The 27,027-nt window shown below is 40.0% G+C and overlaps 3 protein-coding genes across 3 annotated transcripts in view; all 3 read right to left on the bottom strand.

Moving 5' to 3' along the window:
* rnf19a (ring finger protein 19A, RBR E3 ubiquitin protein ligase) overlaps nucleotides 1–6,056 on the bottom strand; it is a 35,615-nt gene extending 29,559 nt beyond the window's left edge. The window contains exon 1 of the mRNA XM_026185730.2: nucleotides 5,832–6,056. The gene's annotated coding sequence lies outside the window, so the exon portion shown is untranslated. The remainder of the gene's footprint in view (nucleotides 1–5,831) is intronic.
* A 2,319-nt stretch (nucleotides 6,057–8,375) lies between these two features.
* LOC113031426 (polyadenylate-binding protein 1A) lies at nucleotides 8,376–13,921 on the bottom strand. Its single transcript, XM_026183493.2, has 16 exons — nucleotides 13,254–13,921; nucleotides 12,713–12,939; nucleotides 12,318–12,511; nucleotides 12,039–12,154; nucleotides 11,520–11,659; nucleotides 11,327–11,421; nucleotides 11,064–11,201; nucleotides 10,770–10,865; nucleotides 10,409–10,681; nucleotides 10,195–10,285; nucleotides 9,969–10,091; nucleotides 9,715–9,857; nucleotides 9,329–9,413; nucleotides 9,104–9,234; nucleotides 8,872–8,962; nucleotides 8,376–8,759 (listed from the first exon to the last, which is right to left on the bottom strand). The coding sequence occupies exons 2-15, from the start codon at nucleotides 12,903–12,905 to the stop codon at nucleotides 8,873–8,875; spliced, it is 1,908 nt and encodes a 635-aa protein (XP_026039278.1). The 5' UTR covers nucleotides 12,906–12,939; nucleotides 13,254–13,921; the 3' UTR covers nucleotides 8,376–8,759; nucleotide 8,872.
* Nucleotides 13,922–14,495: 574 nt separating this feature from the next.
* LOC113031427 (14-3-3 protein zeta/delta-like) lies at nucleotides 14,496–26,779 on the bottom strand. The gene is made up of 6 exons (XM_026183494.2): nucleotides 26,656–26,779; nucleotides 24,397–24,708; nucleotides 17,086–17,209; nucleotides 16,127–16,290; nucleotides 15,822–15,917; nucleotides 14,496–15,574 (listed from the first exon to the last, which is right to left on the bottom strand). Exons 2-6 carry the CDS (start codon nucleotides 24,697–24,699, stop codon nucleotides 15,521–15,523), a joined length of 741 nt encoding a protein of 246 aa, XP_026039279.1. The 5' UTR covers nucleotides 24,700–24,708; nucleotides 26,656–26,779; the 3' UTR covers nucleotides 14,496–15,520.
* Between the last annotated feature and the right edge of the window lie 248 nt (nucleotides 26,780–27,027).

Below are 27,027 nucleotides of genomic sequence, written 5' to 3'. Positions count from 1 at the left end.
TGTTTTTTTTTTCCTCCTCCGATGTTGACATTCTGGTTAAACATAAGCTCAGTCAGAATGAGTGAAAGGAAAATTATGAAGGGGAAACCTCTTCATGTTCAAGCATTAAGGCCATGGAGGTTAAAGCACCTTCTTTTGATGCAACAGAAAGGACAGGACAACTCTGTGTGCACCGCAGAAGAATGCTAATCTTTCCACATCTGGAATTCTCTACCAAGTAAAAAACTTTACCCGTTGAAGTTAACTAGTGAGATGGTTTTGTTTTTTTTAATAACTGACAAGCAGGGTATGAAGGACTAATATGAAAGGGCAAGGAAAACCACACACAAAAAGTATGTGGACTCACGGATTGGCACACGGTATACTGAGAATTGTAGATAAACAAAGAGACAGAAATATACAACAGACAAGTGAAGACAGAAGATTTAAAGACGAATGGATGAAAAGGTATATTGAGATATAGCTATGTCAACTAGCAGTGATGACAGGAAAGAAACTGACATCACACAGCTGAGCCAGTGTAGTCAGTCAGTCTCACTGCAGCTGCATTCCTGGCCTGCCGGTCTCATGTGTAATGTTGCCTCTATGCACATTCCTGGGCTTCTATGGGCTTGGGGACAGTCAATGCAGAACTAAGAGTTCCACTGCATCATGAACAGACACCGAGCAACATCCTGGCAGACAAGCTGAACCACTACTGAGTGATGTGGGATGAAAGTCAAACAGAGTTCCACCCTTTACGCCACAGTGTGGAGCAAGCTGAAGTCTGGAGGTGTGTGTATTGAGCTGGTAGATTTAACTGTACTAATTTGAACAGAGAAGACATTTAAAACATGCCAGCATGATTATTTGACTATCTTCCTATGTAGCATAAAATGATATGCAAGATTGTATGTAATATACGCCACCTAAAAAGACGAAGGAAAAATAAGACTTATGAGGTGTACAACATCAAAAACTCAATGGATTGTGTTCAGATTGTGACTAAGCAATACAAAGAATTTAAAAAAAGTGCAAAGAACAATCACAACAGCAGTGTGAACAGGAAAGGCATTGTTTAATGTACAAAGAGAGGCTAGCAGGCAGACAGGGAGAAGAAAGGGAAAAGTTTCCAACCCCAACAAAGCCAGTACAGTCTCCAGCTGCCTGCCTATTACCCCCACCCCCACCCCCCAAACCTCTCAGACTTCCCTCAAAAGGAGGGGAGCAGGATGAGGTAAGCATCCTGGCATTTCTGCTCAGCTGACAGGGCTAACAGCTCAGGAAGAGGGTGGGAAATGGAGAGAAATTAATGAGTAAATTGCAAGTATGCAACACAAAAGAATCCAAAATTATAGTGGAAGTAGGGAAATAGTTCTATTATACTGTGCAGGGTGAAAATAATAATTTAAAATCCATGCCAGAGAGGTGCAAGAAAAACCTCTGATATCAGCGACTCTTCTAAAACGATGTAAATCTGTCTTTCACAGCAGTCCAAGAGTTGGCCTACATGTTAATTGTGACTGCACTGCATACATGTTTAGATCAAAAAGCAATATGTAGAGCATCCAAATACGAGTCCGACTTCAATAACCTCCTTCACTACATTTTCATTTATCATGAATAGCAATCAGCCACTCATAGCTAGCAAACACAAATGTCTACAGCAGGCCTGCTGAGTAATAGATTACTCAATATGTTAAAGTAATGTGCTGGAGGAACGAGTAGCAGCACTACTCAAAATATAGATATTGCAGTATTTACTGTCTCCCAAAATTTTCCGTTTCTGTAGCTTTGTCATAACAAAGGATTATGCGTATGTAACCATTGCACTGATGCTTACATACACTCCAAAACATTGACGGGTCGCTGCCTGATAGCAACAATGCTAGGTGTAGGCAGAAAGCTAATTGTCTGAACAGGAAAGAGAAAGAAAATGGAGTTCATTACAAAGAGAAGGAAGGTGAAAAAAAAAGTTTTTTTAAAATTAAAAATCAAAGAGGCAAAAAAGATTAGTCCACAACATAGCATGTTTCACTTTTCTTTTTTTGACGCTGCCATATGGTGACAGAAAAGTGCAACTACAAGAGGATAGTGGTTTGCAAGTGTTGTGAAGAATCGACCAAACCATGCAGGGCACTTTAAGAAGATGGTCTAGTAGAGAATCCCTGCATTTTGTGCGTGATGAGGTGTAGCATGCGACCGGACAGTATTTTATGGGATTAACAAGAACCGATTATGACTGCAATGTTCACCAAGTGCTTACCAGTCTTTCATGTTATTATTGCAGTTAATGTCCATCTATAAGGCCTGTTATTGGAAAGTGAAATACATTTTAAAATACCGGCTGTTATGGATGAATGTGCTGCTGGTTGTTCAAGTATTAATGTTAGCAAAAACAGCAAGAAAGCAAGGTTATATTTATGTCCTAAACAGTCCTGTAATACGGAGCGAAGCAATGTTCCAAAAACAAATGTTATTCTCAACCATATGGTGCCCAAAATTGCACTGATATACTCCTTCAAATTGACCATTCAATGCTTTTTTTTCCTACTTTGAATACAAAAAAATCTGAATAATTTGAAGTGTTTTGTTTTAACCATTTTCTAACCATTGCACACAGAGGTTTTTCACAAATGACTATGTCGCAGTCTGTCTCTTGAATTCTTACATCAAGCAAGAATTCATGACACAAAATAAAACAATTTAAATTAAAAAGTTGCTCTTTTGTACTTATATTTAAAAAAAATGTAGCAATGACTATAAAAATGACTCACCAAGAACAGTCACAGGTATCACAACAGGTTTATTTAATCTTATTTTCTTTGGTGTGTGGGGAGACGTTGACATGCGGAGTTTAAAACAGTCTTCATTTTGCAGAGTATGACTTTTCAGCTGGTGGAATAAATTCTTAGCAATAGTTTTATGCCATGTTTTGCAAATTACCGCATTTTATTCGACACCCTCCTTGTGAAATCCAAATGACAGCAAGTCTCGTTTCCTTGCTCGTCTGGAACTCCGGCTGTCGCCATTTCCCCCCCCCTATCTGGTAGTATATAAACATGCATGCTCAATGCATTGGGCCAGGTAGAAAATTTTCCGGTTGGGAGGGGGAAATTAATGACACATCGCGGCGTGTGGGAAACAAAACTCACAGTAAATTAAATGCATTCGGCTTAATATTTCCATGGCAATTTATTCTTGATGATCACGATAAAGACATTTTAACCATCGCAAATGGAAAAACTCCAGATACATCGAGTATATTCAATATATCGCCCAAGACTACTTCAAAGCATTAAAAAAAAAAAAAATGTATGCAGGATCAGATCAGTTGCATAGATATAGGTCGTAATAGAAGCCCTCTAATGCACTGACCAGACCAGAACATCACCTAACCTTGCAGCTGTGTTTACCATTGAGTGGTGGTGGTGGTGGTGGTGGTGGTGGTGGTGGGGGGGGGGGGGGGGGGGATTGTGGGGGTCATGGGGTCCTGACATATACACACAGAAAATAAAGGTCCAGATCATCATGGTGGGCTAATGACCTTTCTTTGGAAGAACACACAGGTCTAGGCAACATGCTGCCAAGTTCATAGTGGCCTCTCACACCCAAACACTGATGACTCCAGAGAGCAGACTCTAGTGCTTATTAAGCACAATAAAAGTATTAACCTCAAAATGATCTCATCTGGAGGACTTTCCAGTAGAAAGCTTTCCCATTGAGCGACGAAGCAAAGACAATTTTCTATGTATATTATGAAATTATATTAAATTTTCATTTAACTATAGAAGTAATTTGTGATTCTCTAAATGCACCACTCAAATGTCTGATTAAAAATTAATGTAACAAAACCAGAAAAGATAGAAGAGGCAGAAATATAAATATATATTTATATTTCTTTATATATGAAATATAACATAAAATGATGTAACCAAAGGAGTAAACAAGCATAAATCAATGATGAAAAACAAGATGCTTGATCTCTGCAAATTATATCAAAGAAGCATCCCAGATAAGATGGATAATGCAAAACATGTGCTAAATGATTAACACAACACACACAAACCAGAACCACAAGGGCATCCAATTTAAAGGACCTAGTTCTTGATACAAGCTCTACTTTTCACAGTTTGATTATCTTTGGAGTCATTTATCTGGCAGGTATGCCAACAATATGATACCAACAGTAGGCGACAGTGGGCAGTGAAGCCGTCATAAAACAAAAATGATTCACTTCTCAACAGAGCAACTTCCACTATCAATAATGTGATCAGAGCTATCCTAGATCAAGAAGTACTAATGAAATTTGAAGATGTACTTTTTTTGGAACACTTTGAAACATCTGTTACAACTTTTTTTTTTTTTGTTTTAATTTAGAGATATTATCCAACTCTCAAGGTGTACATGTTCAACTTTATCTCTAATTCTTCTGATTTGACTACTGTTTTTCCCCCATAGTTTGTTTACTTTGTGGTGACAGCTGTAATGCTATGAGTGGGTGAGCTCCTAGCATCTGAACAACTGTCATCAACTTCAAGTTGCAGATTTTTCAGTTTGACTTCGAGAATTCTTGGTTTAACATCTTTCCATCTTCAAGTTTAGACAGTTTAGCCAATTGGCAGAAAGATTTTATTACACTTAAATTTACACAGTAACACGTTTTGCAATTATCACTGTTTGTTTTTTCCCCTCAAACACAGAGCCGAACTGATGAAACGGGGAACAGAAGAAGAATGACCTTTTCTTTCATTTTGTACTAAATCAATGAAGCTGTTCCAAACATGAATATATTTCAAAGCACACATAGGTGTCATAAAACATAACAAAATCGTGCTGTGGAGTGAAATAAGTTTTGGATGGCTCCTAGGTGTTTCTCTCAATAATCCCTCATACTTTTTGTATAGTGTCACCAGTCCAAATCAGCAGTGACTGAGCAAGTGCAATGCATTAAGCAAATCATGTTATGTTAACTATCAAAACGGATAACAGTTGGGGGAAGTGGGACATTAAATTTTTTGTACATACAATGAATACATTTACTACAACATCATAGCTCACGGTGGCATATTAAATAAATTGGAATAGCAAATTAAGAAATGCTAAGGACTAGGAAAAGTAAGTGAGCCAAAAATGTTTTTATTTTACTTGTATATGTGAGAGCCCAACATACCAACTTATAAGATTTAGTTTGATGCTACCAAGGTTTACCTAACGACAGTTATTTTCTCTTTCTGCTACTACTACTGAAAAGTGCTTTAATCGCTTACTAATTCACAGCCTCCGTAAAGTAGTATGTTTAGCTGTCAGTGCCTAAGAGCTGAAATTTATCTCTGACACAGATCTGTGGTTTACATTTTAGTAAACTCTCTCTGTGACGGACAAAACCTTAGAAAATTCTGAAACCACGATTTTTATCTTCGTACTTGACGTCGATTAAAGGAAGTCCAACGCCTTTAATGGGCTAAACAGAAAGTATTGCAATCGTATAGTTCTTGGTAGCTATTTTGAGTAAACAAAAAAACAAAAACGCAGTGATAATACCACGAGTCGGTGTAACGTACTAAACTTCTCAATGACATCAGATTCACAGCTCGGTTAGCTGCATTGTGCACTGTGTTTAAGGACAGTTTACGTTATTCTTACAATTATCACCATATTTTACACGTGTCCAAACGTAAAGCAGGGCACGTGATGTTAACAAAACAAAGCTAAGAGCCACAAGAAATTTTCTATAGCTTGTCTAGCTGACGGTTACCAGAAAGCAAGTCAGCTAACTAAGTACAAAACACAGCGAACGGTAGCAATTGGCTACCAGTTAGCCAGGTTAGCTAGAAACGATGAGAACGTACCGTCTGTTGCTAGTGACACTTGTTCCGGAGACAGCAGGAAAGAAGAAACGCTCTCTTTTTCAGAAAACGTTTCAGTTCTTTAATCCCTGGTCTCACTGCAGTGCCGTCAGTTACTTGCCAACTTATTTTTCCTCTGTCTTCGGTCCCACCTATCCTTTCCGTTTCGAACGACAACAGCTCCTACAGAGCTCGCTCTGTTGTTCACAGTTCTCGTTCTGGCTCGGAAATTCAAATCATATCGCGAGATTTAGAGGAAAGCGGGTCCACAGGACCAGAAAATCTTGTATACAGTTATTGGACAACTGAACTTGACTGCATAGGACTAATTGGTTTCTATTACCATGGCTTACTTACTCATTGTTTAACATGGAAATTGGCCACTACTACTCTTAAATTATTATTATTATTATTATTATTATTATACCAGAACAGGTTTCTTACAGCACATGAAAGATCTTGCAGACAGGTCAGCTGTAAACATACAAACCTAATCCATGCAAGAGAGGATTACACTGTACATCATAGGTGCACACACAAGACGAAGTGACAAGTGAGTGGATAACAATTTTACACTTCTGATTATTAAATTAACTTTCACCCTCAACGCCATATTAAAACAAACCAAAACCAAAATGTCTATATTTGAAGCTAGGATTCCTTATAGACAATTATAGATAATTAATAGGACAGTTTGCCAAAAAGTCTGAATAAGACTGAAAATCATGTGGCAGCTGGAATCTAGGGTAAGCTGGAGGCTTTTAAATCAATAGATGCAGGTCAGTGTAAGCACAAAGTCCCTGTTTATGCTGTACATTGTATAGCTGCCTACACAGGACTAATCAGGCTACACAAGAACTTAATCCTTATACCCCAAAAGAAAACCACAACCATAGTTAACACAAAGATCCCTCTGAGAACTGAAGGCACATATAGCACCAATGGTGATTTACATGTATCTCTCAGTGAGGATGAAATGTATTTAATGAAAATCCTTCCTCTGTGAACCATAAACTGATATGAACACACACCATAAGCAGCAAAGCTGGATAATCCTATGAAATCCCAGTGGAACATTGTTTTGGGTCACCCATGTACTGGATTGGGTTTTGAAATATGTCCCACAGCTTAAAGCAAGGACTAAATCAGGCAAGTGTGAGGGGAGATGCAGAAAGAACCTAGAGCATCTATAAAGCCAGAAGCTGGGGTTATGTATAAAAGATATTTTAGTCCACTAGAGCAATCAGGCAGTAATCACCATGGTCCTGATAAAAACACAGATTCTAGGTAAAAAGGAATGTGTGAGGAGGTGAGATTAAAGCACTGTTCCAAAATTTTAGGAAAAATAAGCATTTGACTCACAACTACATCCAAAAGTGCACAAAAATGGAACATTGGATTGATAAAATGTTTTGTAGACATTCGAAGAAACAGGAACTCTTTTCTTACTGCTGCCTCATCTTCGTATATACGAAATCATACAAAAACCCTCTGCTGTGGTTGGAAAGTGTCAATGAGTAAGACAGAAGATGGGAAGATGGGATACTACTATTAATAATTTTAACAGTTCACTAATTTGTAGTGTAGGAACATGAACACAGATTGTGAGGTAAGAAGAACTGTAGAAACTTCAAGACAGGATACAATAAACAGATGACAGCACACATACCCACTCAGGGGTTCAGCACTCTTCATCAGAATACCTATGGTGTCCCTGAAAGGTCAAATGCACTGCATTTAAAGGAAACACCACCAAATAGAAAAAACAAAAGTGACAAGCCAAAAGTGAACGGCTAATAGCAAACATGTACTAGAGTATAATATAAATCATGCGATTACAGCACACATTGCTGTGCACTTTTTCCTCTTTCACAAGTGTTCTCCGCTTCAGTGCAATGCTTCCCGTTTTGGTTCAGTCACATTGACGTCCCCCCAAACACACTTCTGTTTTGTGTTTTTACAGCGTTTTTCCATTTGCTGATGCTTCATTAAGCTGACCTTTCAAGGGCAACAAAATACACAGCAATTGGCTTCCACACATTACAAAACAAATAAGAGTACAACTGTTTGCTTTAAACTCTTATCCAACTCAATTGTTAAGAGCTGATGAGACACTTCCTCAAGCCTGCCCCACTATCAACCTTCAATGTTAATTTCATATTTTTTTTTTTTTAAATCAGTATTATCAGAATCTTAAAAGTGAAACATTTTTTTATTCCAGGAAAAAGTTTCTATGGAACAAAACAGGATCCAATCAGTCTGGATACTAATCAATTCAACACACTGTTTGTCCTTTTATTTAATAGTCAATTTTTCTGCATGTAGTCCAGCAGGCCCTTTTTTTTAGCGAAACAAGCATGAGATCAAATGTATGATGACATAGTTCACAGAAAAGTGTGTAATCTGGAAACTGCTGCCTGAGAGCGACACCTGGTGGAGGAAAGCTGGCTGTGCTTTAAAATAGAACCAATACATTAAATCAACTCTTGACAGCAAATAATTATGTATGACCTGTAGCTGTTGACAACTGCAGTAATTTACTAAACAGAGAGCCCAAATTATTTATTGAGTTTATTACAGCCAGTAGTTTACGATACAAATCACCTTTCAAGATGCCCAGCTGCCACCTTCCTAAAGTGGGTGGATATTCTGAGCACTGACACAGTAAAATGACATAAAACAGAGGAATGCATTCAAATTTAATTATCTCAATTTTCTCTATTTTGCTATTTTTTTTTTCAACAAATTTTTGTTTATGATCAAGGTCTAGTCAAACCATCCCTAGACCTGGCAGAGTCAATCGTTTTCTTTTTTTTTTTTTTTTTTAAGAAATAATTTATCATTTTGCGATGTTTTCAGAGTTTTAGGTTTTTCAATGTTTAAGTTTTTTTTTCTTTTTCCATCGGTGAAGCAGGTTTCAAAATGCTCGATCTGCAAGAGAGAAAAACACAGGGCTCAAATACACATTTGCTTCTTCTCTTTAATATGATTTGCACACCAACAATTTATGAATGAACCTAAAATGTCTCTCCTGAGAACACACCTTAGACGCTGGGAACACCAGCAGGGGTGGAGGACTTCTGAGCAGCCTCCTTGGCCTGGTGGGCCTGGAGCACAGCAACAGCCTCATCCACCTGCAAAAGCATTACATTTATGAAACCAATTTATATGTTGCACTTCCCATTAAACATCAGTTATGAGGTGCATAGGCCATCTGTAGCAATTTAATCCTTTACGAAATACCACATTTATTAGAAATTACTTGTTTCACTAACCTTTGAGCGCAACGACTCAGGTGACTCAAGCATGTGAAGCAGCTCTGAGTTGTCAATCTCCAGCAGCATACCAGTGATCTTGCCAGCCAGGCTGGGGTGCATGTTCTGGATCAGAGGGAACAGACGCTCACCTAAAGGGGAGGACGAAGTCAACAATTAAATACCGAGTATAACGTGCCATGAGCATTTACACTTATTTCCTTATAATCTGAACTAATTATTTACCCAGCATCTGCTTCTGTTCCTGAGGTGGGGCTGCAGCCAGCATGGAGGCAGTTAGAGGCTCCTGTCCTTGGACATGGACTGCCGGCTGAAGGAGGAGGGGGGGGGGTTAATGACTACACAACCACACTTTTACCACTTGAAGCAGACCGTGAATTACAATGACCCATATTAGTCATGAATACTTGTATTACTTTTTGCTTATTAAGCAGCACATAACTGTGCCAGGTTCTAAAGTCTGAACCCCACTTGGGGAGAGGGGAAATAAAATTAATAATTATAAAAAAAATTAATCAGTACAACTGCATTTAATGTTGAATATCCTGAAGGTGTACATTTAGAAAATTTGCAGCAATTATATTTATGAATTACATCCACTGATATCTTACCTGCTGCATGGTGACCTGTGGCTGGGAGGCCATGTGCTGCTGAGGGTTGCGCACACCAGCAGCATATTTGTACTGGGGCATGGCACGCACTGGGGCTGCGGCGGCTGAAGCATTGGCAGGGCGCTGGTTGAGCGCCTGTGTGGCTGCAATGACAACAGCAAGAGGAGCCTGATCAAAACTGCATCAACTCATCATCGGCTCGTGAGGAGACTAAATGCATCTGATTCCTGTCAAGTCAAAGATAAAATACTTACGCATACGCTGAGAAGCCATCATGCGTGGGACCTGGGTGTTGGTGGTGGCAGTTGCACGGATGGTGTTTAAGGCCTGAGGCCTGGGTGCTGTTGGGCGCATAGCATTGGGCATGTTCTGGAAGTCTAAAAGAAGGAAAGGGGGGATGGGGGGGAAGCAAACAGTCATTAGACTTTAGCTCTTTTTAAGTAAAGGCTGCATACGTATAATCTACATGTAATCACTTACGCTGAGGACGCACTCCTTGAGTAGCCCAACGGGGGCTGGGGCGCAGCTGGGCCAGCTGGTTGGCAGAGTAGTATGCAGCACGGTTCTGAGCCTGAGAAGAATCAAGCCATGTCATTAGTTACTGCTACTCCAAAAAACACAGCACACTGGTACAGTTGACCAAAACAGAGTATTATGTCATGGAAAAGTACTAAATAGGGTGTTGTTGACTCACCTGAGGGATAGCCGCCATGAAATATCCTGAAGGTGGAGCAGGCTGGTATGGGTTAAGGACAGGGTTGGGCACAGCTCGAACAGTGGCCATCCTTTGCATGTACTGGTTGGTTAGATGAGCCTGACGCTCCTCTTTCCGCTGGGCAAGGGCCACATACAGTGGCTTTGTAGCCACAATACGCCCATTCATCTCTGTTACAGCTTTAGTGGCCTCTTCTGGAGAAGAGAAGCACACAAAGCCAAAGCCTTTGCTCCGTCCACCCTCCATCATCACCTAGGGAAACAAAAAAATAGGTTAGCATTTTGTCTAATTATTGCCTTGTTAATTTCACGATCACAAATAAACCCCTCAAAGCTTTTACCTTAGCACTTGTTATGGTGCCAAATGGGGAGAATTCTTTGCGCAGACGCTCGTCATCAAGGCCATCATCCAGGTTCTTCACATACAGATTGACACCCTGGTACATGGAAAATCACAATGAAACTGTTGGACGGTAGTTCAGCATTCCTGCTACTGTCCTTCAGGTTATGCTCCAACATCACAGCAATGAAATTAAATATTGCACCAATCAGACGCAAGATAGCTTTCCTTAAATTGTTCTTGTGACACAATGTGGTGCATGAAAGTGCTCTAACCAAGAAATGGGCCAACAAACCTGATATCTGGTCATGCGATCCTGTTTCATCTGCTCAAATTTGCGTTTGAGCTCATTCTGCCGCTCCCCTTTCTTCTGTGCACGGCCCACATAGACTTGCCTGCCATTCAGTTCTTTACCGTTCATTTCATCTACAGCCTACAACAAAACAAAAGTCATGATTAGGTGTGGATTCAAAGAATAAACTACAGCAAGTGCCTTTTTCAAAGCCTCTGGAGATACCAAAAGTCCCCCGCCGCCCAAGAAAGAACAAAGCTGTTAACCTTCTGGGCATCTTCATGCCTCTCGAAGCTGACAAAGCCAAATCCCTTGGATTTGCCACTTTCATCAGTCATAACCCGGATGCTGAGGGCAGGCCCTACAAAACACAAGAGCTAATCAACACATAACACAGCAAATCATACCAACAGCATTTGTGATTATTAAAAGTGTGTCTCTGAAATCTTGCCATCTTACCATATTTGCTAAACAACTCCTTCAGCTTCTCATCATCCATGTCCTCGCCAAAGTTCTTGATATAAACGTTAGTGAACTCTCTGGCTCGTGCTCCAAGCTCAGCTTCCCTCTCTTTACGCGATTTGAATCGTCCAACAAATCTGTTAATAACATGACATACAAAATTTATTTTCTAACTTCATCAAAATATATTCTGATAAAGTTTAAATCAAATACAATGGGGTGAAAGTCCTCCTATGTTGGTAAAATGAGCGTCAGACATTGAAGAGAGCATTTTGGGAAAACAACATACAGCTTATGTAATAAGGAGTGATAACTCTAGAGCTACTGCGATATGTGAACTTCACTGCTTCAAACCAAAATGTAATAAATCCTATCAGCTCAGTTCCCTCACGATTTAAAACTAAGCTCTATAACAACAAAGTACATTAGGCAAAACAGGAGAACAAGATGCAGTCACACACAAACTTTGATCACACTCCTTCAAACACAGACTTGTACAACAGTAGGCACACTTACACTTTTCTGTCATTGAGCAACATGCCGTTCATTTTCTCAATGGCCCGTTCAGCAGCTTCATGGGTCTCAAAGTGCACAAAGCCGTAACCCTTTGAGCCATTTTCATCACAAACCACCTTGGAGAAGGAAGATTTTAGGAGGTCAAAACCATTCACAAACAACGTGCATTCCACACAATTGAAACTCTACAGGCTTTAAACGGTCCAATCATTAGTCATGCTAATTAGTTGATTTCATATACAAAACACAGCCAGAAGAAATGGCACCACAGGATGATACCTTGCAGGACAGGATGTTTCCAAATGCAGAGAATGTATCATACAAGGCCTTGTTATCGATGGATTTGTCCAGATTCTTGATGAAGATGTTTCCCACCCCACTCTTCCTCAGTGAGGGGTCACGCTGAGACCACATGATACGGAGAGGCCTGCCTTTTATTACATCAAAGTTCATGGTGTCCAAAGCTCTTTCGGCTAAAACAAATAAACAAATATGTTGCACTTACTTCCATTTTCTTCGTGATTTAATTATTCTAGTAGTATGGCATGTTGATAATTTAATAAAGCACATGTTTAAAATTAAAGATAAAACGAGGTAGCACGGTACATGTTCAAAATGGAGTCTGTCAGTACCACATTTCCTTACATGCTCTACATAGATCGCGGTAAACTTACCGTCAGCTGGCTGTTGGAAGTTCACATAGGCATAGCCTAGGGAGCGACGGGTGATCATGTCTCTGCATACTCTAATGGAGAGGATGGGTCCAGCCGGGCTGAATTTCTCGTATAGCATGGCTTCGGTAACGTCTGGGTGCAGGTCTCCCACATACAGGGAGGCCATCGGGTAGCTAGGCGCGCTGGGATTCATGGCTGGCGAAGCGTGTTCTCAGGCTACGTCTCAACTGCAAGTTCGATATTTTGAGGACAATCGTCAACCAAAATTAGCCTTTTAAGATTTGAGAGATTATTTATATCCGTCTCTACACCAATGCAGGCAGTTATCGCTTAACCGTTAACAACGTGGGCTAGTTAGCGTGATTAGCAAAATGTCGGAGCGTGGCCTAACCGATGTGACTGGCCCAAATTGAAATTTCAATTTTCGCAATCACTTACAGCACTCAAATTTCGGTAGCTTGCAAAACAAATGTTATAATTAACACGTATGCCTGAAAGGACAACTGACTTCAACGTAAAAAACAAGTAGTTAACAATATACCTGGCTAAAGTTAATCGCCCACGCTTTCAACAATGAGGCTAACAGCTTAGCTTGCTAACGTTCTTCTCGTTCCGTCTTTCTTTCTTATCCGTTGGCAGCGTCTTCTTCGCGTTGCTTGAGTTGGCAAATCAAATCCTGCTTCACCGATTTTTGTTTTTCTTATAAAAATATGTCTGCGTGTGCTCTCTAGCTTTTGGTTTGTTTCATAATAAAATGTGTGCCGAGACTAGCCCCAGAGCACACCCTACGCAGACGGATTACAGGATTGAAAGAAAGGTCGGCGGAGGTTGTTTCCCTGTTCCACTCGAAACCACGGCGCGTTTGCTACCAATGCTTGACGTCACACATCTCGCGATATTTGAACTCTATGTTTAATTTACAATTAAAAATCTGACGCATAATCTGTCTCATAAACGTTTAAGATTTACTGTTTTCTACACCTTACGAGGCTTATATGTTCAGTTATGTCTTCAACATTGTATTCTAATTGGCGTGTATTCACGAATTTCTTGTGATTATTCGCCTATAAAAGCGAGGGGAAAAGGAACAACAAGGGCACACTTGTGGTGGCAAAGCACAGACCACGGACGCTTGGGGCAGAGACTACCTGGTGTCCTAAACAACGCTACTTCCATCACGTTTCGGTCAGCCATTGCCTTTTCTGATTACTGGGACGAAGTCCTGGAAAACTAAAGACATTATCTAAAATATAAAGCGTTATCCTTCACATGCAGTGAACATGTAACCTTTGTCACACTACAAGGAAGATAAGCTGAGGGAAACGTCTGCAGGAACACTCCCGTGTCATTTATTGCACTCGTGTTCACTGGAGGGTTGGTTCTGAAAGATGCGGCAGCAACTCAGCATTTCTCTGACATGGCTGTGCTCTGGGCGCTCACAGCTAAGGTAGTGAAGCAGCAGACACACCCAAGGAGCCGAGCAGCACAAATTTTTCGTTTTTCCTTTTTCTAGATTTTCAAGTATTTTCAGCTAAACAACACGTGTACTTCTAAATCCCATCAAATAGCTTTCAGATGTGTATAAGGCGTTTTAGTGTTTGAATTTCTCCATCTCCAATTTCCAGATGTGGTCTGTGTTGTAGAGTAGTTATTTACCGGTATTTGTAACTAATCCATTATATTAGATTCTGCATGTGGTTTATATTGCTGCGTGGAAAAAAAAGGTGGGTATAGTGGTAACTTGTAACACAAATCCCACCAATGTAGCAATGAAATGGACACATTAAACTTAATTATTTTTTTTATTCCACTTACATGAAATTACACATTTCCCCCAAAAATTACAGTTATGCTTGGGTGTCCTGTAAGAAAATTCCAAAGACAGACAAAGCTAACCAGCCCAACAACAACCTTCTTTACTCCTCCAAAAACTACTTCTTACCACCATGCAGTTCAGGCAAGTACTGAGAAAAAGGAAAAAACAAAACAAAATGTCTTAATTTGAAAAAGCATTAATTAGATACGCAGATGGATCTTTTTCTTTTTTTTCCTTTTTTCTTTTTTTTTTTTTTTAAACTGCCGTGCCAATACAAAACAAAAACAATACAAGCTTGTGTGCTCGTGCTCTTTTGTTCTTCAAAGTTTTCTATACCTCATAACTGATGCATAAAAATACAAGAGCAGTCTACTAAAAACAAACAAAAAAGATAGTAAGAGTAGAAAGTTGAGCAACAGTATGTAGAATGTAACCTTGTCTTCCAACTAAATCTTGGCTTCCTTCTCCCAATCACATCTTCACTGTCTTTACCTCTGCTGTTATTCCCCTTGCCATGTACAAACTCAGTTGTTGTCACCTCAAATATAAGGAGGCAGCTCCTGTTTTTGTCAAGCACAAATGTGTCATCAAAGGATGGTCAAAAACAGCACCGTTAATGAGTAGTACAGCACATACAGCTTAAATATTTTCTTACTTCTACAAACTTAACCTGCTGCATGTTTCATGAGTTTAAGAAACTGCCCTTTCACCCAGCACCTTAATAATGCAACACCCAAAAACATCTAAACCCAAACACTTTTACCCTCCCACCACACCACTTGAATTCCCCTCCCCTTTCCCCACAGTTACTACAAAAAGAAGGAATAGTAAACCGATGGGAATGAGATGAGTACTGAGAGACCTTAGATAGAAAAAAAGATGGAAAGAGTTGGATGACAATGATCAAAATTAGGTGGTCTCAGTGTTGATGATCATGATGAAGATGAGCCAGGACAATGGCAGGACAACAGGGATGACTACGGGGGTCTGGCTCAATCTCTTGGCTCTGAATCCTCGCCTTCAACCTGGTTGTCCGAGGTCCACAGCTGTGGAAAGAGAAGGAGCAGTAAGTGGGAAGAAAGGAATTAATGACCCGGCAGAGGAGAGGCAAACATGCAAGGACAGCAAAAATCATTAACATCTAATCTTAAAGGAATGTTAAAATACAGACCTATGTTAAATAACTTATTTGGGACTACCAGAGCTGACCACAAAGTTTTAGTCTGAGTCAGGTAAATCATTTTGTGAAGAAAAATGTCATTTCAGTAGTAAGATTTAAGAAATGTAACTTACCGTCAAGTTATCTCTCAATAGCTGCATGATTAGTGTGCTGTCTTTGTATGAGTCTTCACTCAGGGTGTCAAGCTCTGCAATGGCGTCGTCAAAGGCCTACAGGGTTCAAAAACACAGTTCGGTGAGATTTCGATAGCCTAAAACAAGCTGTTGTGTTTGTGTACACAGGTTTTAGCTGTCATTTGTATTTAACAGCAAATTTACACTTGAGTCCTCAAAGATTGATAGCAGAGAAATAACATTACAGTTAGCACTTTAAAATCTTCAGAAATGTAAACAGAAGCTATGTGGAGTAATGAGTTTACCTGCTTGGCGAGCTTGCAGGCTTCTTCAGGTATGTTGAGGATCTCATAGTAGAAAACGGAGAAGTTAAGGGCAAGACCAAGACGGATTGGGTGTGTGGGCTGCATTTCACTTTTGCTGATATCAAAGGCGGCTTGGTAGGCTTCCTGTGAATTTGAAATGATGCCTGAAAGAGAAAGGAAAGGGCAGTGGAGCTGCGTTTTCAAACTATTTACCACAGATGTCCTGTCCTGTTCACACACATATCTGACTGGTCTAACCCATGGGGACCTGCACAGACTTCCATTATGCATTTTAAAAAGAACAGAACTTAATATAAAACTAGACTGTATAAAAGTATAAAATACAATTTTCAGCCATGTTCCCAGTATTAGTAGAGTTTAGTAACTTTAAAGAGACCATCAAAGAGGGAATGCATCGGTCTCATTTGTAGACACTGGCATGCTTTCTTTCCCCCAACCATCTGGGTCAAAAAAAAAAAAAAAAAGTAGGAAATCCCTGAAAGGACCATAATGATTTGATCCCAAGAAAAATATTCAAGTAATCCAAGCTGGTCACTGTAGACCAAATAAAAGGTATCGTATGTAAAAAAAAATAAAAAAACCTATGCTTCAATGTAATCTTTTTCAAAGTTTTCTAAAAACTGACAGCAACTACCAAAGATCTTTTAGCCCTTAGTACATTCATCCTACCTCTTACTCAAGGAGGACATTTTGACACTTCAGAATTAGAATCTCTATTGTCATTGTAACAAGTCAACAAAATAAAGTGCAGTCCCTGTGGTGTTAAGAGAAAAAGGTTTAAATATAATTACAAAAGAATAGTATAAAGAAAAGAGCACAGTCATTCAGTACACTCCGATACTTTCACAAGTTAACTGATATCTTATCTAATATGTATATTTCAGTTTATCTCAGTCAGCCAAAGATCTAAACCATCACCATACTGAAATGGAGCTTACCTTTCTTGGTGTCTCCTGTAGCCACCTCCGCTAGGTAGCGATAGTAATCGCCTTTCATTTTCAAGTAAAAGACTTTACTCTCTGCTGCTGTAGCGTTTGGAATAAGATACTTGTCCAAGAGACCCTGTTTGAAAACAAAAACAGACAGCAAAGTTTTAGAAAACAATGGACTAAGATATTTAATATAATAGGCAAGGCAAGTTTATTTATATAGCACAATTCAACAACAAGGTGATTCAAAGTGCATATAAAACATGTTCTCTAATATATGTAAGTAGGGCTGTTCGATATAACGATATATATCGGACGACGATATAAAACGTCTATTGTTTCATTTTCCGCTATCGTTTGTTTCGTGGTGTCGCAAAATAATCTGTTTACGGCAATATTTTTTCATCGTTTTGATGGTCACTGTAGTGGCTATATTAATTTCTTAAAGTTCTCTCTTTCTCTTATGTTTAATATAACCACAATACGGACGGACAAGCAACTGTTTTTATGCGTTGTCGTTAGCAACAACGACGGTAAAACCATCAGGTGGCGCCGCCGTCCGTTTGTTTATTTTCCACAAACCTTTCACAATAAAGCTCAAGATCCTGTTGAGACTTTTCAAAATAAATTGAATCACGTGAAACAGTATGCAGTGTTTACAGATGAGAAGCAAAGAAAGAGCCATCAGGTGCCAAAAAATAAACCTTAGACTCAAATGTTAGAACAGGCTTTTCCCCGCAGCACGCCGTGTAATAAATACTCAAAGAAAATTGCGGCCATTACAACTTATGTCTAAAAATGTATAGTTTCACGCATCGGTTGAAACACTTGACTCCAGGTACACAACGCCCAGCTGAAAACACTTCACGCAAGTCGAGCTGCCCGAGATTCACAGAATTTACAGAAAATGTTACATTTTTGTCATTTATATCGTTGTCAGGACGATAGACATCTTATACCGGGATATGACATTTTGGTCATATTGCACAGCCCTATATGCAAGCACGTTTTACAACATTGAAGCCAAAACGGCAGCAGTCATCTGTGACCTTTATTGTAAATGTATGCATAATGCATTGACAAAAAACGGTATTCTTACATCACGTGCTGTTAATATTCAATTTCTACTCATCACTTGTTTCCTGAGCCTACAGGAGAAGCTAAAGGTATTTCTGCCTAGTCCAATTAAAAACAAAAACGTGGACAGGCTGAATGGACAAGTGTGGACTAAAGATGGTTGAGATGGGAAATTTGTGGCAGAGGAAAAAAAGAGGGCGTGGATGAAAAGCAACAGGGGTGAAGGAAGAGGAGAAAGCCAGGCTGCTGAACTCCTGATGAGCTTTTGCTTAGAAGTAGGTCACTCAGAACCCAGCTCGGCTCTTCACCACACAAGGATGCACCACTTGGTACCCTAGTTCTGAGGGTAACATGAATACTAGCAGGCAGGGAACAGAATACCGTATTTCCCGGACTACAAAGCGCACCTAAATATTAGCCGCACAAGCTAAAATCAGGGGAAAATCCTGTTTTGTACATACATTAGCCGCACCTGACCAAAAGCCGCAGGTGTTTCAATGTTGACTTATCATATGTAAGAGAATATGCACAAAGGGAATTGTCAGGAAAGAGATGGCTGTTTGGAGACATCACTTTTATTAATATTTTGAAAAACAAGTTATGGGTACATATTTGCACATGTAGTACATAACAGTAGCCTACAGCACACCAGAAAAATAGATTCAGACTACCTTTTAGGCTCAGGTGCAGTGACACAGCTTTAACAAGAAGAAAAGTCAGTCATTCACCACCATCTTTCTCTTCTTCCTGCGCACTAAAACCACCAAAGTCCTCTTCTCCAGTGTCGGATACAAACAGGCTCAGGATGGCTTCGTCATCCACTCTTCTTCTCTCCTTCGTTGTCACTTTCAAAACCAAAGAAATCCTCATTGTCAGTGTCAGAGTCGAACACCCTCAGAAGGGCCGTGGCGGTGTCCTCCTCTCCATCATGCAGCAGTCCAGCCCTTCGAAATCCGTTGGTGATCGTGGATGTTTTCACACTTTTCCACGCTGTCAGAATCCACCGGTGGAGTTGGGCATAACTTGCTTTTTGGGCATAACTTGCAAGTTTATCGCCGCTCATCATCCACGCCTCCCGCTGAATGCGTAGCGCTACTTTGAAGTTTGTTTTTCGCGCTACTTCGTACGGCACTACGTTGCCTGGCGGACGGACATGTGACTAACATACCACTCTTGAACCCCGATCCTTCCGCCAGGCAACGTAGTGCCGTACAACAGCGGAACACACAAAACAAATCGTCTTACGATATGACAAAAATCACGGACAATCCATAGAAAAGCCGCACCTGACTAAAAGCCGCAGGGTTCAAAGCTTGTGCAAAAAGTAGCGGCTTATAGCCCGACATTTACGGTACCTTTCTTTAGTGGGAGTGTGCCTTGGTAATGTGCTATATTAAAGAGCAATGAAACGATATCAAACATTAACGGTAAATGGACTGATTCTTATATAGCACTTTTCTACTCTCCCGGAGTACTCAAAGCGCCTGTATACAACGATGAATGAATACTTTAATTTTAATGTAGTTCCCATCTGGCCATTTGCACTTCTCACAAGAGCTGTGCAATAAAGAGATTACAGATGGCAAAGCAGAATTGTTCCTTGTAGCATTGGTGACCAAATGTTAAACCTCCATTAAAATAACATCTTGATTTGTATGTTTTCACAGGTCTTAAATATGACCTCCAAAAACATGATGAGCTGAGTTTTGTTCCTTAGGAAAAATAAATGTTGCAAGATGGAAATACATTACAAAAATGGTCTAAAAGCATTTTGTGAGTGCTGTTACACTGATGTGACTGAACAGAGAAGCCCTCTGGGATGTCAATGTAGGTCTGGGCCACTGGCAAGGCTAAAATCAAAACTACAACCATGGCATGATGGGGAGTAAATAAAACAAACAAACAAACCCAATAACAACGTAGCAGCAACTCTGCTTTCATTACATTTTTATCTTAAGTTCTATCCCCAAGTTAAGAACAGAGAGTTATTACTAAAATATGGAATAACTTAATATTTCTAAACATGACAGTAATGCACAAACTATGTCTGCATGGAGATTCCTTCCAGTTAACACGTGGTTCCTCATCTTATTCATGCCAGTGAGAGTGAGCATCAGGGTGTGTGCACACGTGTTTGTGCAGGCACCATGAGGCAGGAGCACTCACTGCTACAATTATATTATGTAACAAGTACTAACATCACATTGCTTAAAACCAACCTTAAAAGAAGAAATTAAGTGAAATATTTTGCATCCTCAGTAATGTTTGCACTGTCTGTGACAACAGCTTTTTTTGTCCTGCTACTAAGAACAGGAATAAACATGTCTTTAGACTGGGCCAGATGAAAGCTCACACAAACTAGTCCACTTAAAGTACGCACTGCTGGTGCACTTGTCCCACACCCCTTATGTGCCCATTTGGCTCTCTCTTTCAGTCCCCATAAGGCTTTTTGGCGGAAGTGGAGAGCAGTGAGCCAGAACATTTGTAGCTCAGCCTCTGTCATTATAGGATTAGGGCTCAATGAGTCACCGGGCAGATAATGCGCAGGGAAAGGGATGAACAGAAGCAGAGCTCCGACAGATGGATAGAGTACTTAATATGTTTGCAAAAATTATAAAAATAGTTAACACAAAAACAAGTGGCTAAGATCAGTAGAAAAAGTAAACTATTAGTGGAGTTAACAAATGCATCTTTTTCAAAAATACAAATACTTCATCTGGTAACAGAATGTAGATGCAGCAAGCTGATCAAGCCAAAAGAAAGATGAGGGCTTTGTAACCCTCCAAACAGATAACCATGTGTGCATTTATATTCCCAGTAGGGACATGCACAATTAGTCAACTAATCATTAGCGTTTTTCAAGCATTCATGCTACTGTGAATGCATTCACAGTATTGTTCTTCTAATCTTTATTATTATTTTAAAATTTTATTATCTATTCCGTATGTTTTTTAGACTCCTGGTAGAGTGGGAGGAGGGGGGAAATTTATCTTAAAATCTTTTCTTAAAACTGCTGCTGTGTCCACAGCGTTTGCTCTACAGATATGATTTTACACTCAAAACGTAGCCATCGCTGCCCTCTTTCATCCAATGTGTTTATTATTGTAATAGGTGTTATGGTTCTTTCATAAATGTCACCAATGCACAGCCTCTTCCCTCCAACTCTTTCAGGGTCAGAATTTTGTCAATACGACTTGTACTTTTCATTTGGGAAGGATTTGTTTCGGGCTGACTTTTCTGTTTATTTTAAGCAGCAGAAGTGAGGCGCATGTCTGTGTGCGTGTGTATGGAGCCATTGGGTGCAGTCACTATAGCAACCAGGCTCACACCTGCCTGCTTAACTAGCTCTGTCTCTCACTCTGCCAAGATTCATCTTAAACACTTCTCTTTCAACTGCTGCTGTGTCCACAGTGTTTGCTCTACAGCCATCATTTTACCCTCAAAATGTAGCCATTGTTGTTCTCTTTCCAACAGCGTGTCTTTCAAAGCTCAGAGTTGTAAACTTTTTAAACTGTGTGGAGCCAAGTGGAGGGATCACATTTTAGTCATTCAGTGATTCAAAGAATATGAACTTTTAATATTCATTCAGATGTTTTCGGACTCTAAATTTTATTTTGTTATTACTCATCTTTTTCTAATTTACATTTTAAACATGTTCAGCTATTTTCCAACTTCTTCTGTCTGAACATCAGCTTTCGAAAGTTTTGCACTTTTGTTTTCAGGTTAAAAATTCTGTATTTTCCAGCTCATTCAACATTTTTAACTTAACATTCAGCAATTAATTCATTTCAGTGGATACATTCAGATTTCAGCATTCACACTGCAGTTTCTTCAGAAAATGCACTTTCTAGTTACTATTGTCACTAGCTGGTACCAGATGTAATAGTTGTTTAATCTAATTGTCTTACATTTTACTTTCTAACCACTGCCGGTGAATAGCGTGTCCTAATGTTATGCAAACATCTGTCACCAGATCAAGCGTAGTTGGTAAGAAACGCCAAAAAAAACATTTATCTTGGCCTGATTTTTTTGTTAACACCATTACTGTTAGTTCTTTTAAAGACAAAAAAAAAAAAAAAAGATCAGAGAGACAAGCAGCATAACTGAGCGTTATTTGAGAGGTGGATGTGCTTTCCCTTCTTTATAGGATGAGGAGTTCAGTCACTCGGGAGGGGCTCAGAAGAGAGCCATTCCTCCTCCACATCGAAAGGAGCTAGCTGAGGTGGACAGGTGCTGTCCTACCCAAAGGAGCCCCCAGGGTACATGAGTGCATGATTGCAAGGTGCCTCACAGTTGGGCAGCATGACTCATTACTGAAGAATGTGACTAACGTTTTAAAAAAGCCTTTGCTTGGAGTTTTTTTTGTAGTTGAACGGTTCTTAAATTTAACCTGAAATCTGAGTGTTTTTGTTTTTAAATAGCCAGTTACTTGATTTTTTTTTTTGCCTCATTTAGTTGACAAAGAAATTAGTCGCCAGGAACATCCCTAATTCCCAGCATGCTAAACTTGGAATCTCGAGTTTACTTCAACTGGACAGTCCAAAGTAGAGACTCAAGTTGTCCCTGGTAACTAAAGATAAAGGGCCTTTCTCAATATGCGTACTTGCCTTCTCGTGTACTTGTGATACGTCATCAGTCGGAGACCAAGTACTGTTCCAATTCGAAGTACGCATCAAGCCGAGAACGCGAAAAAGTCCCGGATGTGTTCTCGCTCCGCCCGTTTTATCGAGCATGCATCGGTGGTGACTTGTGTGGACTTGGTACAGCTAAATATCCCAGAATGCATTTCGTCCAAAACTCAAACGCGGCAATGGCGGACAAGCGGGGCTAAAAACTTTTAAATATTACTCTTTCTGGGTCACAAAATAAACTATTAAGTTCTTTTCAAGCAAGAATGTAGCTGTGTAAACTTCAAATATATGCTCGATTTATCAAGATATCATATATTTCCAAACGCGCTCCGACGTTTTCGGAGACGTCTGTGACCCGCCAGCTCCATAGCAGACAGCGAGGTCGAGGATTATTACAGCCGGCAAGAACAGCGGACTCCCGGCACATCGTTTTCAACCCCCTCGCGGTCTTTTCGCTACTCAGGTTTAACAAACCCCAAGTAGCTGTCTATTGTATTGAGTGTCCACTAAAATAAAAATAAAAGCGTTCTAACATCTCACCTGCTTGTTTTTATTAAGGTATGTACACGTATGTACATGTACACTATTTTTATTAAGATGTGGCTGTGGCTCAGGAGGTAGAGTGGGTCTTCCACCAATTGAAATGATCAGTGGCTTGATCACTGGCTCCTCTGTTCTGCATATCAAAGTATCCTTGGGTAAGACCCTGAACCCCAAGTTTTCCCTTATGCATCCATTGGAGTGTTAATGCTAGAAGGCGCTTTAGTGTATAAAAATGTACTTGTATGTGTGTAAATGTGTAAGTGATTTGGTGAAGTTTGTAATAGAAAGTGCTTTCATTAATCAATTAAAAAAATGGAGAGAAGTGTGCTGTATAAGTACTAGTCTTAAAGATACGCGCTCTTTCCATTACAATCTTTGTAATATTTACAGAATACTTCTGTAATCATATTTTTGGGCATCAAGATAAACACCCTTTCCACAATGGTACAAAAGTAAAAATACAGCAAAGCTGACTTTGCCAAGAGGACAAGTAAAGTATGTTAGGATATTCAAATGAGAAGATGCTGATAGACTCATTACATACATCAGTAAGGTCAAATGCAAACCACTATTGCCGAGATGATCTTTAACAATAACTCAATTATGTTCTAGCATTGAGGTCACAGCAAGGATGGTGTACTGTTAGACTGAATTATTTCTATTACACACCCCCCCCCCCCCAACCTGGGGAACACAGTTCATGCTAATCTTTAAGCAAATTCCCATTATTTTTCCTGTGCCTTTGGTGGAATATTTCTGTGGAAAATCACCACAGCCTCAACAACTTTAAAGATTTCAGCAACATATTAAAAGTATATGTGTAACAAATTTTCATGACTTTGAGTTTATCATTTCAAAGGTTCTCTTGACCCTCTGCATCTCCTCCATCCATTAGTCTGTTGTGAGGCCTTTCTGCTCATCACTACTAGCTTCAGCTTCAATAGCCCATTTCCTAGTACCACACCATCCACCATCCCTCCACTGCAAATGTCCAAACAATCTCAGCCATGTCTCTTAACCCCCCCAATCTAAAAGAAAAAATAATGAATTAATAATAAATGAATCTCACCAGGACATCATGGCAGATTTCTTTCAGCTCAGTCTCAATCTTCTCCCGGTAGTCCTTGGCTAAGGCTACCTTCTTTTCAGAGCCCTCGGTCTTCTGCTCAATGCTGGAGACCACGCGCCACGAGGACCGACGGGCACCCACCACATTCTTGTATGCCACTGACAACAGGTTGCGCTCCTCGTTTGACAGCTCCAGGCCTTCCTCTGTCACAGACTTCATCAGAGCAGCCATGTCATCATAACGCTCAGCCTGCTCGGCCAGCTTGGCCTTTTGCACCAGTTCCTTCTGAGGTGCCTCAGACATGACTGTTCACTGGAGAATGGGGAACATAGAAAAGGTTGAAATCAGTTAAGTTAAAAAGTAGTATGACAACTCTTCTGTTCCACCAGCAGATACAATTTTTCATTTCAGGGTCATTTAATGCGTCAAAGTGGAAATACAATAATGAATGTGGGTCCTAAAAAAAACAAAACTGCACACATCACCTAACACGTTTAATTGAGTTTCCCCCCCGTCTTTCAGTACCTTTACAAGGAACAACAATGATGCATACCGTGGAAGTTTTTCCTGTCATTTGAAGGATTTATTTATAGTCATAAAGAAAGACTGTGACCGACTGAAAAAAACAGATATTTCTGTTTAAGGGATATCTGTGCTTAAATAAGACCAGTAAACAAAGCTGTAGATCTATTTAATTAATATGCCAACAAAGCCTGCACAGCAACACTACAAGTAGCCACCTAAGCATCTTGTACAGTATTAGCCCTGCAAGTTACAGGGCAATGTGAGATCCTGTAGACTTGTAACAGAAGAACTGTGGAATACCAGCTAGAGTTTACAGCCTAAAGCACTATGTAGACTATGCACACATCAACACATAGGAATTGTCATTACTATGTCAATAGCTTACATCCGATTGACCTATCAAAAACAGCCAGTGGGTTTACACAAAAATCAATCCCTTTTTTCCATTCCAGTACATGTAGTGTAGTGTGTTGTGTTCAGATCCATCCTAACATACAGAAAATAATGCATTTCTTTTTTCAGTTCCAATCTTTGGCCAAATAAGCTAGGAAATTTTAAAAGTTATTGTAACCGTCATGTTATCCGTAAGTAAACAACTTCTTATAACCGTAAGAGCACAAGTGTGTGAACAAGGAAGTCGATCTTTGCCCGTCAGTGTACCCCTCGCCTAGGAGCAGAATGCACCATGTTAATATGCATCGACTTTAATCAGCAAATAGATGTGCAGAAGGGATGATAAGAATAATATAATGCCAAGAGAATTTAGTGGACACCGTACGGACAAAAATAAGAACTCAATCCTGTATTGCTGGCTCGCCTCTGATGCGCCTCTCTGTTCCTCCGGTACACACACCACACCCTTCCCTGTACCTGTGGCTTGCCCAAAAAGCGGAAGCTAAAGTGCGCAAAGTAAAGCGTGCTTGGACACATTATACTGGCATTAAAGTCACTATTGTAGTCGATACTGACCCAAAAGCGCTTCTCGCAAACTCAAACACACAATCTCACCGTAGAAACGCAATTCAGTGAATGAAAAAAACAACCGCTACATTCAGGCCCGCGTGACTCGTTTCAAGTATGGCCCCGTCTATTTCCTGAAAGAGTAACGCCAAGCAAAAGTCTTGCATAAACGTGACTACTTCATAGGTAGCCCGTCATGCTCACAATTTCAAATAAAATATCTACACACAATGTTAACTACAAGAATACAAGGAAAAACAGGAGACAGCTGAGTAGGCGCGACGCCTTTAAAAAGGTGTGTATCGCAGTTGAACTAAGCTAGCTGCTCGCCTGGTGGCACACAAGAAAATACATTTCAATTAACCTCGTTTTTCCTTTCAACACTAGGCACCTAATTGTAAAAACTTTCAATTTAAGATGACAAGCATCATACCGCTTAATTAATAAATCGCTAAATACCCTCGTTTTAAACAAAATGTGCCGTTTGTATGAGTGCCAAAATTTCAGAGCTTCAATTATTCGACAGACACGCCTTCTCCGTCTGCCATTTCCTTTTGAAACCAGACATTAGCCATATCCCACAATGTAACGTTAGCTAAGCTAGCCATGCCATTGTTCTTTAGATTGATGAGCGTCGCCGGAAGACGCAACCCTGCTACCAACTGGAGACAATGAATCTCTATAGCTAGTCTGATTAATGAAAAGTCAGAAGACCTTAAGATGATACATACGAGTTTCAAAATGCACTTTAAAAAGCTGCAAGTCATTTCATACCTGAGTATTGGCAGATGTCAGTGTTACCAAGCCACAGCTGATTCTCTCAGCCGCCCGACTGAATGCAGTCCACGGGGTTTCCTTCCAATCACATCAGTCCAAGGCACTGCCGGAGAAAAGGAGGGCTGACGTCAAACGTTACCATGACAACCAAAGCAAAGTAACATGGAAGTTGTAGTTCACCATTACTTCTCCAGTCTTTGTGAGGCAAATGAGTGCATATAATGTAGTCGACAAAAGCACCCTTTGAAGATTTTGCAGTTCATTATTTTACCGCTATGATACAGGCACTTGTGATTAAGCTTATTTTACTGCCTCCAGCAAGCGGAGAATTCCTCTTAATAAGACAGTTAACATCAGTGATATATCCAA

Source organism: Astatotilapia calliptera, chromosome 11 (assembly GCF_964374335.1).
Source record: "Astatotilapia calliptera chromosome 11, fAstCal68.1, whole genome shotgun sequence".
Classification (NCBI taxonomy): Eukaryota; Metazoa; Chordata; class Actinopteri; order Cichliformes; family Cichlidae; genus Astatotilapia; species Astatotilapia calliptera.
The sequence above is the reverse complement of the archived record's forward strand: the minus strand, read 5'-3'. Positions and strand labels throughout refer to the sequence as shown.

Coding starts and splice junctions, on each gene's coding strand:
- LOC113031427 (XM_026183494.2), bottom strand. CDS start 24,699: ATGTCTGAGGCACCTCAGAAGGAACTGGTGCAAAAGGCCAAGCTGGCC. Junction 17,210..24,396: donor AAATCTGCCATGATGTCCTG/GTGAGATTCATT, acceptor GTTTTCAAACAG/GGTCTCTTGGACAAGTATCT. Junction 15,918..16,126: donor CCTGCAAGCTCGCCAAGCAG/GTAAACTCATTA, acceptor TGAACCCTGTAG/GCCTTTGACGACGCCATTGC.
- LOC113031426 (XM_026183493.2), bottom strand. CDS start 12,905: ATGAATCCCAGCGCGCCTAGCTACCCGATGGCCTCCCTGTATGTGGGA. Junction 11,202..11,326: donor GGCATGAAGATGCCCAGAAG/GTTAACAGCTTT, acceptor GTTTTGTTGTAG/GCTGTAGATGAAATGAACGG. Junction 10,682..10,769: donor GCACCATAACAAGTGCTAAG/GTAAAAGCTTTG, acceptor TTGTTTCCCTAG/GTGATGATGGAGGGTGGACG.